Source organism: Crotalus tigris, unplaced genomic scaffold, assembly GCF_016545835.1.
Source record: "Crotalus tigris isolate CLP2741 ecotype Arizona unplaced genomic scaffold, ASM1654583v1 scf7180000023825.297174, whole genome shotgun sequence".
Lineage (NCBI taxonomy): Eukaryota > Metazoa > Chordata > Lepidosauria > Squamata > Viperidae > Crotalus > Crotalus tigris.
Genome location: NW_024100210.1, coordinates 261868 through 284865, shown reverse-complemented (window position 1 = coordinate 284865; position 22998 = coordinate 261868). Strand labels below are relative to the sequence as shown.

Below are 22998 nucleotides of genomic sequence, written 5' to 3'. Positions count from 1 at the left end.
ATCCTGATAGACTTGAGCATTGGGATCTATCCAACAAAATGTAATTCAATGATGAGGAAAATAATGTCTGCACTTAGGCAGGAAAAAACAAAAGTACAGGGATAAAATAGGTAATAGCTGGCTCAACAGAGCAATCTAGATGTCCCAACGGACAAGGGTAAGACAGGAGTGTGTGCTTTAGCTGCCAAAAAAAAAAAAAAAAGTCAATGCAGTCATCAATGGAACTACACCTACATGGAGAGAAGCATGCAGTGGGGTACTTCAAGGTTCGGTCTTGGGCCCAGGACTCTTCAACATCTTCATAAATGATCTAGTGGAGGAGATAGAAGGGGAACTTATGAAATTTGCAGATGACACCAAGTTGGGGGGAAGAGCCAATACTTTAGAAGATGGGCTCAAGATCCAGAAGGATCTTGATACATTTGAGCATTGGGCCAAGAAAATGCAGCTCTGTGGTGAATAAAATAAGGTCCTATACCTAGGTAGGAAAAACGAAAAGAACAGGAATAGAATATGTAATATCTGGCTCAACAGAGGAATCTAGGTGTCCTAGTGGACAGGTAGGATCAGGGAATCTCCTGCAGCTGCCCCCCCGAAAAGCCAATGTAGTCGTAAGTTGCATCAACAGAGGGGTAGTGTCAAGACAACAAGAAGTGATAGTACCACTTTACACCACACTGTTGAGTCCACACTTAGAATACTGTGCCCCGTTCTGGTCCCATGATTCAACACATGTTGAGGCCCTGGAAAATGTCCAGAGAAGAAGAAAGATCATAAATGGACTGAACGCTAAATGACAATCGGTTGAGAGCTAGGTATGTCTAGGCCAGTGGTTCTCAACTTGTGGGTCAGGACCCCATTTGGGGTCGAACGACCATTTCATGGGGGTCACCAAACAATGCAGTCCGCCATTTCCCCCCCCCCTTTTCCTTAGCTGTGCTACTCCCTTTTATTCTATTGGCTTTTGAAAGCCAATAGAATAGACTCTCTTGAATAGAGTCTAATTCTATCGGCTTTCAAAAGCCAATAGGAATTGTCCAGGCTGTCTCTGCCCTGCTGAGCCCGCCAAAAGTCCCATTCTGCAAATGGTGCTGCACCAGTTGAGTAGTCCTTGACTTATGACCGGTTGGGGGTCGCAGCATTAAAAAGGTTGAGAACCACTGGTCTAGGCCATGGAAGAGAAGGATTGTGGGGGGGCATGATGGCTGTCTTCCACTACTTGAGGGCCTGTCATGAAGAGGAGATCAATTTATTCTCTAGGGCAATGGAAGGCAGAACAAGAAGTTCATGGGTGGAAGGTTGTCAAAGGAAGATCCAATCTAGAAGTAAGGAGAAATGGAGATCAGTTGGCCATGTGCTTTGGTGGGATATTCTATTCTTCCTTTTTTTTTTCTTTTGAAAAATGTAGTTTGGAAATATTTCTTCTACCATATATTCACAATCACCCCCCTCTTTCTTAGCCCGTTTTCGAGGCCCTGCTGCACATTTTTCTCTGTGTGACCTAATGGAGACTTCTGTGCAAGCACAATTACAGGAGTACATAGCATTTAGCAGATATAGGTTGTCCTCCTTCAGGAATGGTATGCTGGGTGCTCTTGGATGCAGCCCTGGGCAGCAAGAGGGAAGTTGGCTCCCTTGTAGCATCTGGCCTGATGTTGCTGCTATGTCCTAAAACTTTGGGAGCCACATTAAATAAGTCATAAAGATTTCAGATGTAGAGAGATTTTGATCTCTCCTGAGAGTCACCCCTAGGAAAATTGTTTGTATAATTGTGTAAAACCGTCATGAACATTTGGGGCTCAGCACCTCGCTAATCTTCTAATGTAACTAATGCAGTGTTTCTCAACCTTGACAATTTTAAGTCATGTGGACTTCATCTCCCAGAATTCCACAGCCAGCAATGCTGGCTGTGGAATTCTGGGAGTTGAAGTCCACATGACTTAAAATTGTCAAGGTTGAGAAACACTGAACTAATGTAACTAGCATCACATTTCACTAGGCTCTGTTGCAAAGGTTAGTTGCTAGAAGTCAGAAACTACTTGATAGCTTTTAATCAAGGGGGAAATCGTGCAAACGCCTTAGGCAGAGACGAGAGAAGCGTGCTTTTCGCCTCCTATCCACGGTCAAACAGGCAACATCTGTGCTTAGCAAGGGGACAATACAGAATGTGGCATCTGTGGCTGACTTTAAACGAGTTAAAACCATCGAGTACTATATTGCTAGAGAGGAGAGGAGAGGGGAAGCGCCGAGGAACTTCCTCTTCCTGATCACTAATCAGAGGAAGATGGTGTGTAGGGAGGATTTTGTGCTCTTCCCGGATTGAAGCAGCAGCTGGAAGGTGAGTGGAGGGCAGGTCGGAGGAGAAGCCGAGAACAAGCTGGGCTGTTTGATTTCCTCCACGGCGTCCAAGCAGAGATGCAACTAGACTGAAGCATCTCAGCTGGTGCTGCTGCCAATCCCTTCCCTCCCCAACTTTTAACTCCACTGGTATTGCTCGCTGTTAAACTGGGGGCTGCGATTTTCTGCTGGTGGGAAGATTTCAAAAGTCTCCTTCAAGTGAAGGTTGATTCTTTGGGAATGGCTTCCCTCCAGACGTTGTGAGTACTGCATCACTGGAGGTTTTTAAGAGGAGACCGGACAGCCATTTGTCAGGAATAGTAATAGGGTCTCCTGCCTGAGCAGGGGGTTGGACTAGAAGACCTCCAAGTTCCCTTCCAACTCTAATTTTCTATTATATTTGATTAGTGCTTAATAAACATCGTGTTGTCTGCGCCAATTTGTTTGCTTAATTATACAAGTTACATTCTTAGTGTCTACCCCTTTTCTCTAACCATTGAGGAAATAAATTCCATGTTTGAAAATATTCTGTATCTTCTTTCTTTTTCATCCTCAACGTAAGTCTGTCCATTTCAGCACAGTCCAATATCTTCTTGATTATCTCTTTGTCTAGTGGGGTTTCTTCATTCTTCCCGAGCTGAGCAAATACAATCCCTGCTGCTGTTAATACATGCAATGTTAAATATACACTTTGCTTATTAAATTTTTCTGATATTGTACCTAATAAAAAGAGTTTAGGTTTAAAATCTACATGTTTCTCTAACATCAATTCTAACCAACTGTGTCTTTTGGCCCAATTTTTTTTTTCTTTGACAGAAGGCCACCACATATGGTAATACAGGCCAGGGGTTTGATTACATTTCCAACATTTACTGGACATATTTTAAAGTATTTTTGCTAACCTAGCAGGTGGTAAATGCCATCTATAGAACATTCTATGTCAGTTGTCTTTATTAGAAGTTTGCCATGGTCAGTTTATAATTTCTTTCCCAAAGATTTTGCCATTTCTCTAATTCTATACTATATCCAAAGTTTTCTTTCACTGTATCATTATTTCTTTCACTTTTTCATCCTCCATTTTTGAATTTAGTAGAAAGTTATATAGTTTCTTAATCAGTTTTTTATCAGAGGTCAAGAGTGTCTGATCAAACATTGTTCTTTATAAAAGCCATACTTTTTCACATCTTTATCATAGCTCTATAGTCCCCATTTACAATTACTTTTTCTGTTGTTTATGATATATTGTCTTAATTACATTTATAAACCTTTTTCCAAAATCCATGCAGTTTAATTGTTGTGTCATAAATTACCAGCTTACATTATCAGAGGCTTTTTGAACATCTAAAAATATTAGTGCCATGTATTTTCCTGGGTGCATTTCATAGTATTCTAATAATGTATCTAAAATCATCTTTAAGTTGTGTTTTATTTGTGTTTTTGGTAAAAGTCCATTTTGATCTAGATGAATAAGTTCAATCAAAAATCTTTTCAGTCTCCCTGTCGGCTAGTTTTCCCTCCGCCGGTAGACCCTTATGCAGGTTGAAAGTCGTCCTGGAGGGTACGACTTCTGTCGACGAGGCTTCGCTCGGCTGCGGAGGAGCAGCGGCTCCTCTAGCTGTCCGAGCTATCTCTGAGGGCCGACAGAAGGAAGATTGGCCAGTAAAACGGCCGATCACCCAGCTGCTTCAAACCGTAAGTCAAAGAACATCTAAGCATTGAGAACCACCGTAGTGAACCCGGGTGAGGCTTTTTCTTGGCTCCTCTCTTCACTTTACTTTGCTTTTTTTTTGGATGGGTTGAAGTTTAAGTAGTTCAGATAAAGTAGAAATAGTCTTATTGTATATAATATTAATGTTTTAATTTTGAGAGAGGAACTGCTCAGGCATTTCCCCTGGACCGCATCAAGAGGGAGAAGAAGAAGGTGAGAAGGAAGTAGGAAGGTGGAGGTGAAGGAGGAGAGGGGGTGAGTGAAGAAAAAGAGGGAAAGAAGTAAGTTGGTTTGAGGTGGGATGCAGTTTGGGGGGAAATGGACGGGCAAGACCTAATGTGGTTGTATCAATTTGTTTTATTTTTTATCTGAAGTAATTGTAAGATTGTGATGTATTATAAAATTGAAAATAAAATTTTTTACAAAAAAAAAAAAGAACCAGAAATTCCACTTCAAACCTTCAAACTGATCTCCAGACCATATCTGACCATTCTACAAATCAAAACTTACTAGAAGAGGAAACAACTGATATAAAAGAGATTTTACCTTATAAACATGTCATTTATAGCTTTGAGGATGAGAAGAACCAAAGATGAAGACTTGAGACTTTAAAGTAACAAAGCATTAAGGATGAGAGAAACAGGCCTAATACAGAGAATGGGATTCCTATTGTTTCAAAGGACACTGCAAGCAATAAAGAGAGATCTATTGGTTGAAAGGGAAGCTAGTTTTTGTATGATAATATAGATGTGATAAGGTATGATAATTAATTGGATGAAATTTGAAATTTGCTTAATGAACTGAAATGATTTAAAGCTTATTATTTTGTTACTTTAATTATATAATGGATTAAAGGTAATCTAATGGATTGAAATGATTTAAAGTCTGATATTATTCTGTCAGCTTAAAGAGATTGATTAATTGATGGATTAGATATATATAGGATAGATCAATAGTTTATTTTAAATAGGGGATATTAGTGGAAGAAGAAATAGGATTTATGATAAAATTAAGGAACTAGAATATATTTGAAAGGGATACCTGAATTGATAATGTTTTTATTTAAAGTTAATTTGATTATGGTATTGTAAATTTATAAAGCTTTAAAACAGGTCTAGGTTGAATAAATTTAAGCTAGAATTGGATTATTTTAAATATACTATGCTATTTGAGGGAAAAAGAGAGGGAATATTTGATGTATTGATTGAACTATGTATATATGTTTTGTTTTTGGACGTTTGATTACCCCAACATCACGGTGTGTCCTGAGTACTTTGTCTTAAGAATTAAAAAAACCTAATAAAATTTGTTTCCCCCCCCCAAAAAAATCTTTTCAATCTCTCTGCTATTATTGAAGCAAAAATTTTGTAATCCACATTCAATAGTGATATTGGTCTATAATATTTTTATCTGTAATAAATCTGAGTCGTCTTTTGGTATTAAGGTAATATTTGCTTCCATCCATGTATTTGGTAATTTAGCCTCTAATATTGCCTTATCACAAGCTTCCTTCATTGGAGAGCTTAATATATCTTGAAAGCATTTATAGAACTCTGCAGGTAACCCATCCCGGTCCTGGAGTTTTATCATTTTTATTGACTATAGTTTTTCATAATATTCTTTTAACTATTTTTATTGCCTCATTTTGGAGTTACACATCTCCCTTCTCATCTTGCAATTTGTTTATCAACTTTTTCTCTCTTTCTTTTTTCAATTTATAAGCAGCCATCTTCCCAGTTTATTTGCATTCTCGAAAAAAATTCTTTTGCTCTTTTCATTTGTTGAGCGAATTCTTCTGACTCTATTAGGTTTAGTTTATGTTTAATTATCTCCATTTGTCTTTTAAGAGTTTTTTTGTGGATCTTTTTGAAGTTCTAGCTCCAATTTTTTAAACTCTTCCCTTAGCATTGTACACTGTTGCTTTTTCTGTTTATTCTTTTCAGCCGTATAAGTTGTAGCTAATCCTCTGAAGTATGCTTTGGCTATATCCCATATGTACTGGAGTGAAGTGTCTTCTTTTTTATTTTCTTTGAGAAATAATTCCATTTCCTTTACTGCTATTTCTGAAATTCTTTCTATAATAATAATAATAATAATAATAATAATAATAATAATAATAATAATAATAATAGTAATAAAGCACTACATGGCCAGTACATGAAAAAAATAGCTGGGAAAGCAGATAATAATAAAACCTGGCAATGGCTAAGAGCAGGAAAATTGAAGAAAGAGACCGAGGGACTAATTCTGGCTGCACAAGACCAAGCCTTAAGGACAAATGCATACAAAGTCAAAATTGAGAAGACAGCAACAGACAGTAAGTGCCGCCTATGCAAAGAAGCTGAAGAAACAGTGGACCACTTGGTAAGCTGTTGCAAGAATATTGCACAGACTGATTACAAGCAGCGGCATGACAAAGTAGCAACAATGGTGCATTGGAAGATCTGCAAAAAATATCATTTGCCTGTAAGCAAAAACTGGTGGGATCATAAAATAGAGAAAGTCATAGAAAATGATAAAATTAAACTGCTCTGGGACTTCAGAATTCAAACAGACAAGCACCTGCAACATAACACCCCAGACTTAACAATTGTCGATAAGAAAGACAAAAAAGTCTGGATAGTGGACGTGGCAGTGCCTGGAGATAGCAGAATAGAAGAGAAAGAACTGGAGAAGATAACAAAATACAAAGACCTACAAATAGAAATAGAAAGACTGTGGCAAAAGCAAGCAAGGGTAGTACCAATAGTCATAGGCTCCTTGGGTGCAATCCCAAAACAACTGGAGCACCACTTGAACACCATTGGCATTGACAAATTTGCTATTAGTCAATTGCAAAAGGCGGCCTTATTAGGAACTGCTTCCATCCTGCGACGATATCTGTAATACCATCAAACATCCACATCTGCCTATCCCAGGTCCTGGGGAAGGACTCGATAGGTAGACAAATGCCAAATCCAGTTTGAACACCTGGCTGACTGTGCTGATCGATTAATAATAATAATAATAATAATAATAATAATAATAATAATAATAATAATAATAATAATAATAATAATAAAAAAGTTGGAAGGGACCTTGGAGGTCATCTGGTCCAACCCCCTGCTCAAGCAGGAAACCCTATACCATTTCAGACAGATGGCCATCCAGTCTCCTCTTAAAAACTTCCAGTGTTGGAGCATTCACCACTTTTGGAGGCAGGTTGTTCCACTGGTTAATTGTTCTAATGGTCAGGAACTTTCTCCTTAGTTCTAGGTTGCTTCTCTCCTTGATTAGTTTCCATTCGTTGCTTCTTGTCCTGCCTTCAGGCGCTTTGGAAAATAGCTTGACTCCCTCTTCTTTGTGGCAGCCCCTGAGATACTGGAACACTGCTATCATGTCCCTCCTCGGCCTTCTCTTCATTAAACTAAACATACCCAATTCCAGAAGCTGTTCCTTATATGCTTTAGCCTCCAGTCCCCTAATCATCTTTGTTGCTCTTCTCTGTACTCTTTCTAGAGTCTCAGCATCTTTTTTACATCGTGGTGACCAAAACTGGATGCAGTATTCCATTTGTGGTCTTACCAAAGCATTGTAAAGTGGTATTAATACTTCACATGATCTTGATTCTATCCCTCTGTTAGTGCAGCCTAGCACTGTGTTGGCCTTTTTGGCAGCTGCAGCACACTGCTGGCTCATATTTAAGTGATTGTCCACTAGGACTCCGAGGTCCCTTTCACAGTTACTACTATTGAGCAAGGTAACCCCTATACTATACCTATGTATTTGGTTTTTCTTGCCTAAATGTAGAACCTTAGTTTTTTCACCATTTAATTTCATTTTGTTAGATAGCGCCCAGTGTTCAAGTCTGTCCAGATTCTCCTGTATCTTAAGCCTGTCTTCTGGAGTGTTGGCTATTCCTGCCAGCTTGGTGTCATCTGCAAATTTGATTATTTCAGCATATATCCCCTCGTCCAAATTGTTGATGAAGAGATTGAAGAGCATTGGGCCCAGAACAGAGCCCTGGGTCACCCCACTACACACTTCCCTCCATGTAGATGCACTTCCATTGAGGACCACACAGTATGTATGGCCGGTTAGTCAGCTACGGATCCATCTGGTGGTGATGCTGTCTAACCCACATTTTTCTATCTTATCTAGTAGTAGGTTGTGATCTACTTTATCAAATGCCTTACTGAAGTCCAAGTAAATTATATCCACAGCATTCCTCTGATCCACTAATTTTGTCACTTGGTCAAAGAATGCAATAAGATTTGTCTGGCATGATCTGTTTTTGACAAACCCATGTTGGCTTTTAGTAATGATTTGTTTGCCTCTAGGTATTCGCTGATTCGTTTTCCAAAATCTTCCTAGGTATTGAGGTCAGGCTGATAGGTCTGTAATTTCCTGGGTCCATTTTTTTTTCCCTTTTTTGAAGATGGGAACTACATCAGCTCTTTTCCAGTCCTCCAGTAATTCCCTAGTGCTCCAGGATCTTTGAAAAATATAGTTCAATGGTTCTGAGATCACATCTGCCAGTTCCTTGAGAACCCTGGGGTGTAATCCATCTGGTCCTGGTGATTTGAACTCATGTAGGCTGGACAGGTGCTCACTTACCATTTTCTTGCCTATCTTAACTTGCATTTCTATTCTGTTTTTTATGGCACTATTTTTGGTAGATTGGTCTGTTTTTTCCCTTTGTGTAAAGACAGATGCAAAAAATGAGTTAAATAATTCTGCTTTCTCCCTGTTGCTTGTCACCTTCTTGTCACTTTCACCCACTAATGGACTAATCATTTCCTTCATTTTTTTCTTGTTTTTTACATGTTGAAAGAAGCTTTTTTTAAATTTTTGACTTTGGTCGCAAGCCTTAGTTCATTTTGAGCCTTAGCTTTCCTCACTTCATCTTTGCAGGCTCGGGCTATTTGCTGATATTCTTACTTAGTTATGTGCCCCTCTTTCCACTTTCTATACTTGTCCTTTTTATCTTTCAATTTATGCAGCCATGCTGGTTTCTTTTGAGAGCTGTTGTTTTTCCTCTTTGTTGGTATTGTGCTAGACTGTGCTTTTATTATCTCATTTTTCAAAATTTCCCAAGCTTCTTGAGTTGTTTTCCCCTTGAGGATTCTCATCCATGGAATCCTTCCCAAGCCCTCTCTAAGTTTATTGAAATTAGCTCTCTTAAAGTCCAAGACTCTAGTTTGACTGTGTTCTATTGCTTGTGCTTCCATAATGTTGAATTCCAATATTGCATGATCACTTCCTCCCAATGTTCCTGTGGCTTCAATACCTTTTATCATTTCATCTCTGTTAGTGAGAATTAGATCCAAAATGGCTAATCCCCTAGTTCCCTTCTCTATTTTTTGGGAGACAAAGTTATCTGCTAGGTTTGCAAGGAATCTGCTTGATCTTCCACTTGGTGCAGAGTTTGTCTCCCAATTGATGTCAGGGTAGTTAAAGTCCCCCATTACTATTGTGATGTGCTTCCTACATACCCTAGATAGCTGACTAGCAAAAAGTTCATCTATTTCCTCTGTTTGGTTGGGTGGCCTTTAGTATACACCTATGGCAATGTCATTCCCCCCCCTTTTATATTGACCCAAATGCATTCAAGACAGTTTTCATCATTGTTGTGCTCTATTTCTGTAGAGATGTAGTTATTCCTTACATATAGAGCAACTCTGCCTCCTCTTTTATTTGGTCTGTTTCTTTTAAATAATTTAAATAACTTCTAGCTGTGTGTTCCATTTGTGGGTTTCATCCCACCATGTTTCCGTAATGGCAACAATATCATATCCGCCCTCATTAACCTGAATTTCTAGTTCAACCTGTTTGCTGTTCATACTCTGTGCATTGGTGTATAGACATTTGAGTCCTTTATGACTGACCCTGCGTTTACTGTCTATGTACCACGTGTGGTGCCTGAGTTCCCCTATTGTCTTACCATCTATTTGGTTAGTGCACTTTGTGTGGCACTCGCTATTAGAAGCTTGATTTTGCTTGACAGCAAGGTTGATATTCTTGTCCACACACACATCTATGTTACGTGCACTGATAGCCCTATAGTTTTTAGATTGCCGGGGACAGGGATGTTCTGTGTCAATTAACTTATTGTCCCTGCTGTTTAGTTTAAATATTCCTCCAGAAAATCTGTGAATTTATAGCCGAATAACTCAGTCCCTTTCTTTGATGGATGCAAAGCATCTCTTTTGTACATTTTTTCATTGGACCAGCTACAGACATCATGACTAATATATCCAAAGCCTTCCCCTTTACACCACTCCTTTAGCCACATATTGAATTGTGCTATGCGCTGGCCTTTTCCATTTTGCTCATTATATACTGGTAAAACTTCTGAAAAAGTAAGCCTACAGCCTATTCTGCTAAGTTCCTGCCCCAAGCTCTGGAAATCGTTCTGCACAGAGAGTACATCTTTTTGGGACAGATCGTTAGTGCCAAGATGTACAATAGCCTCCACATCACAGTCCTTGCTGGCATTCTTGATTATTTTAGAAATACGCTTCTATGTCCCTACTGGCAGTAGCACTTGGAAGACATCTGACCTCTTTCAAAACCTCTGTGTCCTTTCCTAAATTTACGTCCCTTATAATTGAATCACCTACCAGAAGGTAGCTTCTCTTTTTGGATGCCTTTCTGTTCTTGCATGACTGATGTGTAATACCTGATTCACACTTCTCCCTGTCAAAAATAAGTTCTTCATCTCGGACCACGATCCCCTGCTTATTTGAGTTATCATCACAAATATCTTTACCTGTCTCCTTAATGTCCCTATTAAGGTCAGCAAGGGCACTGTATCTGTTGTGCAGGGACACAGCGAAAGCTTTGCATTTATGATTCACAGCTCTCACCCTGCCAGATCCCACAGTTGTCCACACTGCCCTTCTCCTGCAGGATCTTTGTGGTAGAGGGGGCTGATAGCGCGGAGCTCAGTAGAGTAGTGGGACTGAACTGGACACCTAATTTCTGCCTGAAGAGCACAGATTACAGACCCTAGATAAATAATCTGTCCTTGTAGACTAGTGATTTATTACAGATAGGACAGTTTCCAAGTTTGAAAAGGGTACTGCAAAAGACAGCTGCAAAGCAAGTGTTGCACTGAACTAAGCCAGACATTCTTAGATACAGGGAATCTCAGACACACGTGCCCTGAATGTACCGCTGTTTATGATTTTTAGTTATATAATTCGCGCACTGTTATTATCTGTTGCAGCCTTCCAAGAAAGACAGCAGTTTGTAAAAGCTCCCAGCAGCTCTGGGCAGTTAAATACAATGGAGATCCAATCAGGGCCCTGGCTACCTTTCTTTTTTGGGGTGGGGGAAGAAATTTTATTGGTTTTTTAGTTTTTTAAACAAAATGCTCAAGACACACCGTGGTGTTAGGGTAGTCAAACATCCAAAGACAAAACATATATACATAAAAACAGTCAATACATCTAGTATTCCCTCTCTTTTTCCCTTAGGTAACATAATTTATTTAAAATAGTCCAATTCTAGTTTAAATTTATTCAACCTATACCTGATTTTAAAGCTTTAGAAATTTACACTACCATAATCAAATTAGCTTTAAGTATAAACATTATCAATTCGGGTATCCCTTCCAAATATATTCTAGTTCCTTGATTTGATCATAAATCTTATTTAATTCTTCTTCCACTAATATCCCTTAATTAAAATAAAATATTAATCTATCCTATACGCATCTAGTCCATCAATTAATCAATCTCTCTAAGCTGACAGAAAAAAATCAAATCCATTAAACAGAATTCAAATTACATCCAGTTAATTGTCATAAGTAATAACATCCGTGTTATCAAACAATCAAATCATCTTATTAGATTAACTCAACATTACATAATAATTTTCTTACAAGTAACCCTATTGTCCTAAAAAAGAAAAAAGAAGACACTCTTAATCAATTTAATATATATTCGATTAATCACCCCTTTTTCTCTTACTTCTAACTCACAATCTTAATCCTAAAATCAACCCATAATTCTAGATTACCTTTAATCCATTAACTAAAAATATCTCCTTTTTAAGCTAAAATACTGATCTACCCTAGATCTATCAATCTCTTTAGGCTGACAAGACAGCATCAAACCTTAAATTATTTCAATTCATTGAGCATCAAACAAATCATTTTGTTAGAGATAGTAATTTTCATATAAGTAAACTTTATATATCTTCCATTAGTCGCCCGTTTCTCTTACATCTAACTCATAATCTTAGTCCTTAAATCAATCCATAGTTCTAGGTTGCCTTTAGTCCATTACATAAAATTTTAAATTTCACTTTGTTTCAGTCTTATTCTTGGTTTCTTCTTATGCCAAGTAGGTTTCCATAGCAGAGCTTCCCTTCCAGCTGATAAGTCTCTCTTTATTGCTTGTAGTATCATTTGGATCAGTGAGAACCATCTTGGCCTCTGCATTAGCCCTCTGACTCTCTTAACCATAAAGTCTCATTGCTTTAACATTTCAAGTCTCAGTCTTTGCTTTTTCTGGTCCTTAGTACCATAAGTGAATTGTTTATAAGGCAAAATCAATTTCTCTTTATTCTCAGTTAAGTTCTCTTCTTGTGTAATCTGTTTTATAGAAGAATCAGATGTAGTCGGAGAGTCAATTTTGAAGTTTAAAGGAGAGATTTTGGTTCTTAATTCTGTAGTAAGCTCTTTCATTGTAGCACATATTTCTTCTTTAGCCTCATAGATCTTTTCCAAAATAAGTTTACAATTTAAATGTGAGTGCAACTCCATTTAAAAAATTGTTCAGCTGGATCAAATTATCTTTCTCTTGAAGAACAGTTTGAAGGCCAAAACCATCTCCTCTCCAGATAGACAATAATTACAATATTAGCTTTTAACCAGTAGATGTCCTCAGTGAGCTAAGAAATCTTTTTCAAAAGTCATTTTTTCTTTTCTCTTTTTCTGTTTTTTCAGGGAAAGGTGGAGGAAGAAATATTCAAAAAAAAGGCAGAGCAGCATAGACTGTTTCCCCATACCCCAAAACATACATACACACACACACACACACACACACACACACACACACACACACACACACATATATATATATATATATATATATATATATATATATGTTTTCTGAGGTTTTCGCGGGTATTTGTATGTAGGTCTTTGGTTGTTCGGGTTTTCTCCCACGTAAAATTGGAAGTGTCTTGGCGACGTTTCGACGAAGTCCCATTCGTCATCTTCAGGCTGGTGCTTTCAGCTTCGTGCTTTGAGCAGCAATATATATATACACACACACATATACATATACATATACATATACACACACACCCCAAAACATACATACATACATACATACATACATACATACATACATATAAACCGTAGTCGTTAAGGTTTGTTCTATTCTTTTGTTTGCCTTTCTTCCCAAACATGTAAAAGCTGCCTTTCCAAGCCAGGGAAATAATTCCAACAGGGCAAAAAGAAGCAAAAAGGCATAAAGAGAGGAAGAAAAAAGATATCACCCAGATTCACCACGGTGGGTTTTCAAGCTTAGCTGTTCTTTGACTTGCAATTTCTAGCGGCTGAGTGATCGGCCATTTTATTGGCCGATCTTCTTCTCCATCAGCCCACAATGTTGGCCCAGACAGCTGGAGGAGCCACCGTTCCTCCACTGCCGAGCGAAGCCTCTTCGACAGAAGTTGCACCCTCCAGGGTGACTTTAGACCCGCATAAGGGTCTACCGGCGGAGGGAGGCTAGCTGACAAGGAGACGAGTCTCTTTGTGCGATTAGGAGCTCCGCAACCTGGAACCGGAAGTCTGGGCCTCGGCTACCTTTCTGTTGCAGCGATTCCATGTCTACCTTGATTTCTTCTTTACTCCTTTCCAACTCAGCTTTATCGGATTATGGTCAGCCCAAATATTAGGTTCTATCTCAACCTCATGTATATTAGTTCTTAATTTAGGGGACATTCATATTATATCAATTCTAGACCATGATTTGTGTCTATTTGAATAAAATGTATACTGAGTCTTTTTTGGGTTAATTTCTCCAGACATTCTGTACGCAGATTTCTTCTGCCATTTTAACAAACACCCTAGGTAATCTTTCTTCCTTTTTTTCTTATTTTACTACTTTTGTAATCAAATTTTTCATTCACAATTGCGTTAAAGCGTCCTATTAAACAAATATTTTGATATTTCATTTCCAATATTTTTCTGTGTTTATTGTTTGGTACATATATTGCTACTATCAACATCTTTTTTTATTTATCGTCATTTCCACCCTCAAAATTCTTCCTTCTTCCTTCAAGGTCCCTTCCAACTCTGTTATTCTGTTATCCATCAGTTAAAGCCGCCACATCTCTAAAATTAGCTCAAAAGCTTTGACTGTAAACTAATTTGGGACATTTTTCCAAGATTAAAAGACATAGATTTTCTTCATACACACATTTGTAGGTGTGTGTCTATATTTCTCTCTCTATGCATATATCTGCAATTATATAAACTATGCCCATCACTTCCAGATGTATTTAATGATAACCCTTTGTATTGGTAAGAATTTGTGATTGACCGAAGTCAACAAGAAATTTGACTGAATGAATATTTGAAAATGGATGTCGGTAGTCTTCCATGTATCAGATGAATCATAAACAATGTAAGAGATTATTCTATCAGTGTGGCATGTTTGCTTTTTCATTGTAAAGTATACTTTTTTTTAACACCTCTCCCCATTTTATAAAAATTAAAGTTACACTTTTCTTTAAATCTTATAGAAAAGAGGATGGGAAGAAGAGCACTCTGGACAGCTAAAAATAACAGGCAACATTGAAAAGGAAAGCAAATCAAGCTAGAAATCAAAATATTTTCCATTTCCTTCAGAAAACCACACAACTGTCCTCCTCCAGCAGTTCTTAGAAAAAAAGAGAGAAAATCAAGAAAGTTTTCAAACTGGAATAAGTAGATTATTCAGAACTCAAGGATACATTACATGAAAAATGAAGGGAGATTATTCATTCAGTAAAAGAGGGAAATAACTGGAAATCAGTGCAGGAAAGGGTGAGTAGGAAAGTCACGCAGGCCTCGCTTCTGAGGAAGAAAACGGATTGAATGAAAGCACCAATAAACAAGGGATTGTCCATATTTTTGACCTCCTCAAGAATATCAGCTGTGGAAAAGCTCTGTACTTGTGTCTATTGTTGGAAAACCACAGATTGCAAATCACAACTGATTATGCACAGGAAGAGCCACACTGGAGAAAAGCCATACAAATCATCTGATTGTGGCAAAAGCTTTAATCAGAACAGCTCCCTTGTGGTTCATGGAAGGACCCACACAAGAGAAAAGCCATACAAGCACTCCTAGTGTAATAAATGCTTTAGTGAGCATGGCAACATGGTGATACATCAAAGGATTCACAGCAGGGCGAAAAAATACAACTGTACTATTGTGTGAATATTTCATTAGAAATTCCCCATGTCGGGAGACACCATAGGATCCACACAGGAGAGAAACCCTTTGAATGTCCTATCTGTGGGAAATGTTTCAGTCACAAGTCCAACCTGGCGATACACCAGAGGATTCACACAGGAGAGAAACCATACGTTTCCACTTTGTCGCAAAAGTATCATTTCAAATTCTGACCAGATGAAACGTCAGAGGACTCACACAGGAGACAAACCCTTTGAATGTCCTGAATGTGGGAAAAGTTTCAGTGACAATTCCTGCCTTGTGAAACACCAGAGGACGCACACAGGAGAGAAACCGTTTGAATGTCCTGAATGTGGGAAATGTTTCAATAGGAATTCCCATCTGGTGAGACACCAGAGGACTCACACAGGAGAGAAACCCTTTGAATGTCCTGATTGTGGGAAAGGTTTCAGTGAGAATTGCAAGCTCTTGACACACCAAAGGACTCACACAGGAGAGAAACCCTTTCAATGTCCAGATTGTGGGAAAAGTTTCCATTGGAATTCACACCTCGTGAAACACCAGAGGACTCATACAGGAGAGAAACCCTTTGAATGTCCTATCTGTTGGAAAGGTTTCAGGTGCAAGTCCAACCTGATGATACACCAGAGGACTCACACAGGAGAGAAACCCTTTGAATGTGCTGATTGTGGGAAAAGTTTCAGTGAGAATGGTAAGCTCTTGAGACACCAAAGGACTCACACAGGAGAGAAACCCTTTGAATGTCCTGATTGTGGGAAACGTTTCAGTAACAAGTCCAGCCTTGTGATACACCAGAGAGTTCACACAGGAGAGAAACCTTTTGAATGTCCTATCTGTGGGAAAAGTTTCATTGACAAATCCAACCTGGTGATACACCAGAGGACTCACACAGGAGAGAAACCCTTTGAATGTCCTGATTGTGGGAAAAGTTTCAGTGAGAATGGCAAGCTCTTGAGACACCAGAGGACTCACACAGGAGAGAATTCCTTTGAATGTCCTGATTTTGGGAAAAGTTTCAATCAGAATTCCCAGATCATGACACACCAGAGGACTCACACAGGAGAGAAACCCTTTGAATGTCCTGATTTGGGGGAAAGTTTCAATCACGAGTCCAACCTGGTGACACAACAGAGGACTGACACAGGAGAGAATTCCTTTGAATGTCCTGATTTTGGGAAAAGTTTCAATCATAATTCCCAGATCATGACACACCAGAGGACTCACATAGGAGAGAAACCCTTTGAATGTCCTGATTTTGGGGAAAGTTTCAGTCAGAATTCCAGCCTTGTGACAGACACACCAGAGGACTCACATAGGAGAGAAACCCTTTCAATAGACTAATTGTGGGAAAAGTTTCAGTCAGAATTCCCAGCTGGTGACACACCAGAGGACTCACACAGGAGAGAAATCCTTTGAATGTCCTGATTGTGGGGAAAGTTTCAGTCAGAATTCCAGCCTTGTGACACACCAGAGAACTCACACAGGAGAGAAACCCTTTGAACGTCCTGATTGTGGGAAACGTTTCAATGAGAATTCCAAGCTTGTGAGACACCAGAGGATTCACATGGGGGAGAAATCTTTCAAATGTTCAATCTGTGAACGTTACTTCACTCATAAATCATCCCTTATTGCACACGAGGAAATCCATATGAGGCAAAAGTTGAAGAATTTAGAGAAGGCTTGAAATTCATTTATGATCTCCCATTGAAACTGTAGGTGAGAAAATGACTATTTGAATTGTGTTCTGAATGTGTTTACTCAAACATGTCTCAGGACTAGACTTGTAGGTGGAGAGAAAAGGAAAATGGAAGAGGGCTAACTAACAATTTCTGGTTATCAGCAGCAGGTACTGGATCTTTTGTTGAAGTTGTGGATTTCCTCAAAAAGGCTTCTGGGTGGTAGTTTTGTATATTGATTATATAATTCCCACATGTGGAGTTTCACGTCTTCTATCTTGGTTTCCTCCAGATTTTGAGGCCCAGAATTCCTCAGCCAGCGTTGAAAAGGTCCTCAAGATATAACTGTCATGGGCCTTGTAATTATGGCTTCACATTGCAATGGCCGTTAACTACCCTGATCTCTCTGATGCAGCCATTAATTGAATGTTTCAGTCACTAAGTGGAACACTGGCTACCTCAGGGTTGGGGAAAACTCTTGGAGGCCTAGTGCAGGCTCAGGTTGGCCTGTTGTAGGCATCTCTAGGCCTCCCCCACTCTGTGCTCTGTTTTCCAACCCTTGTGCCACCCAGTTCTTTCCCACCCCAGGGTCTCCACAGGCCTTTTCTCCCTCCCACTGAAGCCATCCAGCTTTGGCTCAAAGAATGGATTACATTGAGAAATAAACAACTTCTTTACTTAGAGGGCCATGATCTGCAATTGGGTTGGCATGCGTTTTTGTGGTACAGGAAAAATAAAGTACATGAATATTTCCAAAATCACGCCATAAGGTATGTACTGCTTCCAGAGTGGGAGAGAATTAAACACAAAATTTATATGAAAATACCTGAGTGGCTTTCAACGATGGAAGAGTTTGCTTACCCAAATTTAATCAACTATGACAAACTTGTTACTTACAAAAACATTCTGGACAAGGACGGAAAACTTAAAGACAGGCAAGTTCTTCAGCAACAAGGTATTGACTTAACATGGTGGTCTTATTTGCAAATTCAAACAAGACATAAAAAAGATGCAAAATCAATGGGATTTTATAAAGAACAGACATTACTTGATAAAATACTTTTAAAAACGGACGAAAACTTGATTAAGAAGCTCTACAAATTTCTGCCAAGCTGGAAGATGAAAGAAGAACAAGTAAAAGAAACAACGATAATGTGGACAAGAAATTTTGGACATTCTATAGATCTAGAACAGGGCTTTTCAACCAGTGGTACAGGTATCACCTGTGGTACATTGGCACCTGGCAGGTGGTACGCAACCATCCTAGAAAAGTGGTAGCGGAATAGGGGAATGAGCTGAACCAATGGCAGCACTGCACAAGCCTAAGCAAGAGATGGCTGTAGCTGCAGGGCTGTCAGGGCTCAGCGGAACCACCAGGATCAATCCTTTCCAGCTGATCAGCGTTTCTTCAAGACTGTCCGGGGTCAGTGGAAGCGCCAGGATCAGCGTCAGGCTCCAGCTGGAGCTCAGCGCTCATTCTGGTACTTCTGCTGAGCCCTGAAGAAGCACCAATCAGCTGGAAAGCAGCACTGATCCTGGCCCTTCTGCTGAGTCCAGAAGAAGTGCCGATCAGCTGGAATGTTGCAGCATCCCCAGGGTATTGTGATTTACATTCAGATGCTTGACAACTGATTCATAATTATGACGGTCACAGTGTCCCAGGGTCATGTGACCTGACCAAAACCTGCTGCAACCAGCCAGCAGACGGTGGGAATAAAGACCAAACACCCCCACCCCACCCCCGCTATTTTTTGGGGGGGGGTCATCAAGTTTTTGACACCTTGCTAGGCGGATATTGCCACATCCTAAAAGTGGTACAATGGGTGAAAAGGTTGAAAAGCTCTGATCCAGAAGACTGGCAAAAGCTTTAGGATAGAAATATTAAACTTACTAAAGCAGCTTCATACAAAGAAAATTTATATAAAATGTTTTATAAATGGCACATGACACCAGTTAGATTAGCGAAAATGTTTAAAAATGTACCGAATATCTGTTGGACATGTAAACAAAAACCAGGTACTTACTATCATGTCTGGAGGACATGTCCTAATGCAAAGAAATTTTGGTTTAAGAGCCAGCTGATCACTCAGATTGCAGAGTGCCTGTGGGGGGAATCTATGGGTCTCTGGGATGGGACTGGGATGGGTGCCTGCCTTCCTTCCCTCCCCTTGTCCCTTCCTTCTTTTCTTTCTTTCCTTCACCTCCTTCTTAGTCTCTTCCTCCTTCCCACCCTCTCCCATTGTCCCTTCCTTCCTTTCCTTCCCCTCCCTTAGTCTCTTCCTCCTTCCCTCCCTCTCTCCCTTTGTCCCTTCCTTCCTTTCCTTCACCTCCTGCTTAGTCTCTTCCTCCTTCCCTCCCTCTCCCATTATCCCTTCCTTCTTTCCTTCCTTTCCTTCACCTCCTTCTTAGTCTCTTCTTCCTTCCCTCCCTCTCCCATTGTCCCTTCCTTCCTTCCTTCCTTCCTTTCCGCTTTGTCCCTTCCTTTGTTCCTTCCCTCTCTAATTGTTCCTTACTTCCCTCCCTCTTCGTCCCTTCCTTCCTCCCCCCCTCCATGCCCTGGAAGGGACAAGGGGAGGGGGATAGGCTGCCAGCGTGGTTGGGGGCTTTACTGCCAGCAATCCTGCCTGTGCACAGGCAGAGACAGAGGAGAGCTCGCCCAGCTCACTTGCTCAGTTTCGCCGAAAGACACGCCACTTGCTAAGTTAGCAGAAGCTCCAGGATCAGCGCCGGGCTACAGCTGATTCGCACTTCTGCTAAATTAGCGGGCTTAAGCAAGTTTGCTGGGCAGGAGCCAAGGAGAACAGCTACAGCTGCAGAAGCATGGATCAGCTGTAGAGGCTCACCCCGATCCCGGATAAGAGGGAAGAAAGGAAGGGACAAAGGAAAAGAGGGAGGGAAAGAGGGACAAAGAGGGAGGTGAAAGGAAGGAAGGCACAAGGGGGAGAGGGAGGGAAGGAGGGACAAAGGGAGGCGAAGGAAAGGAAGGAAGGAAGGGACAAGGGGAGAGAGGGAGGGAAGGAGGAAGAGACTAAGGGAGGGAAAGGAAAGGAAAGGAAGGAAGGGACAATGGAAGAGGGAGGGAAGGAGGAAGAGACCAAGAGGGAGGGAAGGAAAGGAAGTTCCAGCCAGGAGAGGCTTGCCAGCCCAGCTGCCAAGAAACAGATGAGCGCAAAGCCAAGGAGAAGAAGGTGGCGGTTTCCTCCCAAAGGGGCTCCTTTTCTCCACCCCTTCTCACCCCCTTTGCTTCCCCCTCCCCCACTTTCATGAGGATTGTGGCGCCCTTGGGAAGCTTTGAAGCTTATGAGTGGAGGAGGAGGAGTCCCTTCCTCCTTCCTTCCCTCTCTCCCTGTCAAGCCCCGGCAGGCTCAACATGAACGGGCGGAGGAGTCGAGGATGGGCAGGGTGGCAAAGGAGACCGGCGGCCGTCGCCAGACCTCCTGGCTGAAAAGCGCAAGTTTGGGGGTCGCCAGCTGACGGGCACAGCAGTTCGGCACTCCGGCAGTCTCCCCTTCGCTGACCTGCGTGCACGAGAAGTCAATCCGGTTGCTGCACAATGAGTACCTGGGGAGGGCGGGGCCTTGCTCTGCGCCTGTGCTCTTCAGGTGCCCCCTGCAGGGCACATTTGGTAGACTTTGTGCAGACTGCCGCCAAGCAGCATATTTTCCACAAACAAGTGAGGTGGAGCGGAGGGGGGGAGGGAGAGAAGGCGGTTGACAAGCCCTGCCTAAGACCATCGGAAATATGTGTTTTCCGATTGTCTTAGGCGACCCCTGTGAAAGGCTCGTGCGACCCCCAAAAGGGTCACCACCCACAGGTTGAGAACTGCTGGTCTAGGCCATGGAAGAGAAGGATGGGGGGGCATGATGGCTGTCTTCCACTACTTGAGGGGCTGTCACAAAGAGGAGATCAACTTATTCTCTAGGGCAACAGAAGGCAGAACAAGAGGTTCATGGGTGGAAAGTTGTCAAAGGAAGATCCAATCTAGAAGTAAGGAGAAATTTTCTGTCAGTGAGTTCAATTGATCAGTGGAATGGCTTCCTTGCATACGTTGTGGATGCTCCATCCCTGGAGGTTTTCAAGAATAGACCGGACAGTCATTTGACTGGAGTTATATAAGGCTCCTGCCTTGAGCAGCGGGTTGGACTAGACCACTGAGGTGTTTTCCATCCCTATGATGCTATGATTCTAGATTTAGAGGCAGCTTAGAAAATTGGTACAGAGCAGTCATGTGAAATTGCTTCTGGTAAGGGGCCTTTTGAAAGAAAAAATATTAGCCAAATTAAGATAGAATACAAACTCCCCAAAAAAAAAATTACAACAACAAAAGAAGATGGGCAAAACATTAAAAAAAAGAAATGTGCATTACAAAAGACAAAAACAGAATTACATATAGTAAATCAGTTGAATGTTGATAAACATAGTGTAACAATATCAGTTTCCTATCCTCAGAAAGCAGGCTCAAAATTTGTGAATTTCTACCTCTAGTTAGAATCAATTTGTCCTTCATCTATCTACTCTGTATAAAGGCAAAATGCTGAACAGATGAACCAACAGTAAAGTTAAACATCAAAGCCCTCTCTTAACCATCTATTGTATTTAACTACAATGGCTTGTTATTTATGGTAAGTCACCCCAATCATTGTTTCTGATCCATCCAGGATCAAATATACTCATTTGATTCTTAATAATAAAGCTTTTCCTTAAGATTTTGATTGAGGACTTTCCCAACAATTGTGTCTTATTCCCAAAAATGATAAACCTCTGTTGTCGATTTATTTTACCAAAAAAGTTCAGTCTAAATTGTTTTCCAGTTAAATAAAATAAGTCCATTCCCCAATCTTCTTAAGAAAGTCCAGTTTTATCACGCATCGAGTCTGTTTAACTCCAAATCTTTGGAATCCACATCCCCTTCAGCCTTTTCCAACCAGCCCGCAGTTTCCATCCATGGTCAGGCGGCTTCTGAGAAGTGGCTGTGCTCCCAGTCGCAGCTTCTTGGGAAGAGCTCAGCTCAGCTCACAAAGTCACCTGGGTCCTTTTTGCAGAACCATCCATTCATGTGTGCTCATAGGATCATATGAAAAAGAGTTCTATGGTTTTTACATATCAGGACATAGTAAAGTCATCTGGTCCTTAGCAGTTCTTAAAAATGGATAAATAAACCTCAGAAGAAAAACAACAACACATGACATATAATACCATGTCATAATTTTCATTTAAAAGAAAGTAAAAATTTATTTAAGGTTTTCTAAGGAATGCCTAAAAGTAAAGAGAGAAACAATATTTAGAGCAATGAACTGATATTTAAAGTCTGCAGATGAATCATCCTGAATTTAGAAGAAACCAAGGAATTGTACATTTGTTCATTTCACTAACACAATCCAGAGGACTGGTTACAATTTTTTTCTAGTGGATCACATTGTAGGTAGGCAGGCAAGCTGTCTGGAGGGCTGGGACATTTACGCCATAAATTACAGCACGCTACACAGGAAGTTCTTTGTATGCCATCTTTAATTCCTGAATGAAAAGGGGATCAATAAAATATACCTTGCGCTTCTTTTATTCCAGATTCCTCCATGCAACAGAGCTCAGATCCAATAGCTGAAATGGCCACTATCCCCATCCAAAACCTACCAGATGTACATTAAAAACGGCAGTGCAGGATGTCCCTCTAAAAAGGTTAGCCTGGTGATCAGTCGGCCATGTGCTTTGGTGGGATATTCTATTCTTCCCTTCTGTTTTCTTTTTAAAAATCTATTTTAGAAATATTTCTTCTACCATATATTCACAATCACCCGCTCTTTCTTAGCCCCCTATTTTTGGGCCCTGCTGTATATTTTTCTCCCTGTGACCTAATGGAG

At 40.4% G+C, this 22998-nt stretch overlaps 2 protein-coding genes across 2 annotated transcripts; both read left to right on the top strand.

Annotated features, from left to right (window-relative positions):
* The first annotated feature begins 1053 nt into the window (after window positions 1-1053).
* Window positions 1054-16805, top strand: LOC120298240 (zinc finger protein OZF-like). The gene is made up of 2 exons (XM_039321744.1): window positions 1054-2338; window positions 14789-16805. The coding sequence occupies exon 2, from the start codon at window positions 15489-15491 to the stop codon at window positions 16803-16805; it is 1317 nt and encodes a 438-aa protein (XP_039177678.1). The 5' UTR covers window positions 1054-2338; window positions 14789-15488.
* A 97-nt stretch (window positions 16806-16902) lies between these two features.
* On the top strand, window positions 16903-17401 carry LOC120298245 (zinc finger protein 75A-like; the record flags this gene model as incomplete). The annotated part of the gene is made up of 1 exon (XM_039321761.1): window positions 16903-17401. A coding segment is annotated over one exon (246 nt), but the record flags the coding sequence as incomplete, so codon positions are not given.
* Window positions 17402-22998: the final 5597 nt, after the last annotated feature.

Coding starts and splice junctions, on each gene's coding strand:
- LOC120298240 (XM_039321744.1), top strand. CDS start 15,489: ATGTCGGGAGACACCATAGGATCCACACAGGAGAGAAACCCTTTGAAT.